Source organism: Gavialis gangeticus, unplaced genomic scaffold (genome assembly GCF_001723915.1).
Source record: "Gavialis gangeticus isolate Ggan-Ray unplaced genomic scaffold, GavGan_comp1, whole genome shotgun sequence".
In the NCBI taxonomy this organism is placed as follows: Eukaryota; Metazoa; Chordata; order Crocodylia; family Gavialidae; genus Gavialis; species Gavialis gangeticus.
In genome coordinates, this window is record NW_017728992.1 from 103,140,454 (window position 1) to 103,141,964 (window position 1,511).

The window sequence follows — 1,511 nt, forward strand, 5'->3', positions numbered from 1 at the left end:
CCTCTTCCAAGTGGAGTACGCCCAGGAGGCGGTGAAGAAGGGCTCCACCGCCGTGAGTGCCCCCCCTGCCTGCCCCAGCGCCTGGCTATGCTCTGCGAGACCCAGCTCCTGCCCTGGGGCTGAAGGGGAGCTGGCCCTGCGTGTTCCCGCACCCGGGCTGGGTGACCACCTGCCCCCTCAGGCCAGCCCGGATCCCTCCTGGCGGTGGCAGCTACTGCTCCTCCACCTGTGTTGACGCACCAGCCTGGGATGCCCCGCTGAGGCACAGGCTTCAGCAGAGCTGACTTTGAGCCTTGTCCCATCTACTGAAAAGAGAAGGGGAAGTGCCTCACGCAAGGACCCAGGGGAAGGGAGGGTGCCTCACACAAGGGCCTTCCTTCAGGAGGTTGCCATATGGCCTCACTGGTGAGGTCACGGAGATGGGGACCTGTAGATAAGGCCAAGGAAGTCATTTGCCAGGAGCCCAAGCCTTCCCCATACATCTGAGGTAGCAGACCTCAGGCGAGGCACCTCAGCTGTGAAATGGGCAAGCGTGGCCTGTAGAGAGACACTGGGCTCCCTCTCGATTTGTAACGTGGCACCCAAATCCAGGCTTGGCTAATGACAGCGTTGGGAGGAGAGCCTCTCTGCCTACTTCGTGGCGGCCCAGTGGGAAGTGCTGTATGCTTTCAGGGCTAAATGTAGTCACCCAGAAAGGGCGCAGAGGGATCCGGCATTAAAAGAAACACGCCGGATAGACAAATTGACTTGACTTATGGTCTGAACATTGTCACCGGTATCGGGGTGGAAGATTTCATGCTAGACCCTGTGTTTCTCAGACACTCCCCACGCATCGAAAGGACAACTGTGGGACATGTAGGACCATATGAGCCACACTGGAAGCACTAGGCAAAAAGGATTAATGACAATTTACTGACAAAATGAACAGCTGTGAGAAGAAACTTGAGCTAATATTTAGCATTCACTTTGTCGTAAAGCAACTTCAATATTCTCTGCCAACGTCCCTATTTAGGTGCTTCTTGCATGAAATGTTAACGTTTGGCAGTAATACGGCAGTTTTATTTGGCAGTTCTAGTTGTGGTGTTTTGTCGCTGTCAGTCTGTCTTGGACTTCTGTGTAAAACAATGTTAGCTCTTCAAATTCAGCCTAAAAGTCAAAGTGGGTCCTTCTGGGTATCGTGTCATCCCCAGTAATGAAAATTTAGCTTGATCAGTGTATTTATTGATGTGGATGGTGAGTCAGACTAATCTTCAGGTCACTCTTGCACCTGTACTGCCTCTGTCTTCACTTGGAGAATTAAGTAAAGGAGCATTCAGTTGTCTATAGAAGTGGCTCCTGACCTGGCATGTATACCACCATTGGTACGCAGACAATATCAGTGGTACATGTTAACAGATTTATTATAGTTACTTTATATGACAAAAATTTGCTGGTGGTACTTAAGGTTATATTATTTTAAATTGGTGGTACGCAATGTGTCAGAGTTTGGGAACCGCTGATCTATAGTAGAA

At 50.6% G+C, this 1,511-nt stretch overlaps 1 protein-coding gene across 1 annotated transcript in view; it reads left to right on the plus strand.

The window, feature by feature from the left end:
• Position 1: 1 nt before the first annotated feature.
• PSMA8 (proteasome subunit alpha 8) overlaps positions 2-1,511 on the plus strand; it is a gene marked incomplete at its 5' end in the record, with an annotated part of 22,235 nt that continues 20,725 nt past the window's right edge. The window contains one exon of the mRNA XM_019518885.1: positions 2-52. Within this exon, the coding sequence (XP_019374430.1) occupies positions 2-52 (51 nt within the window). The remainder of the gene's footprint in view (positions 53-1,511) is intronic.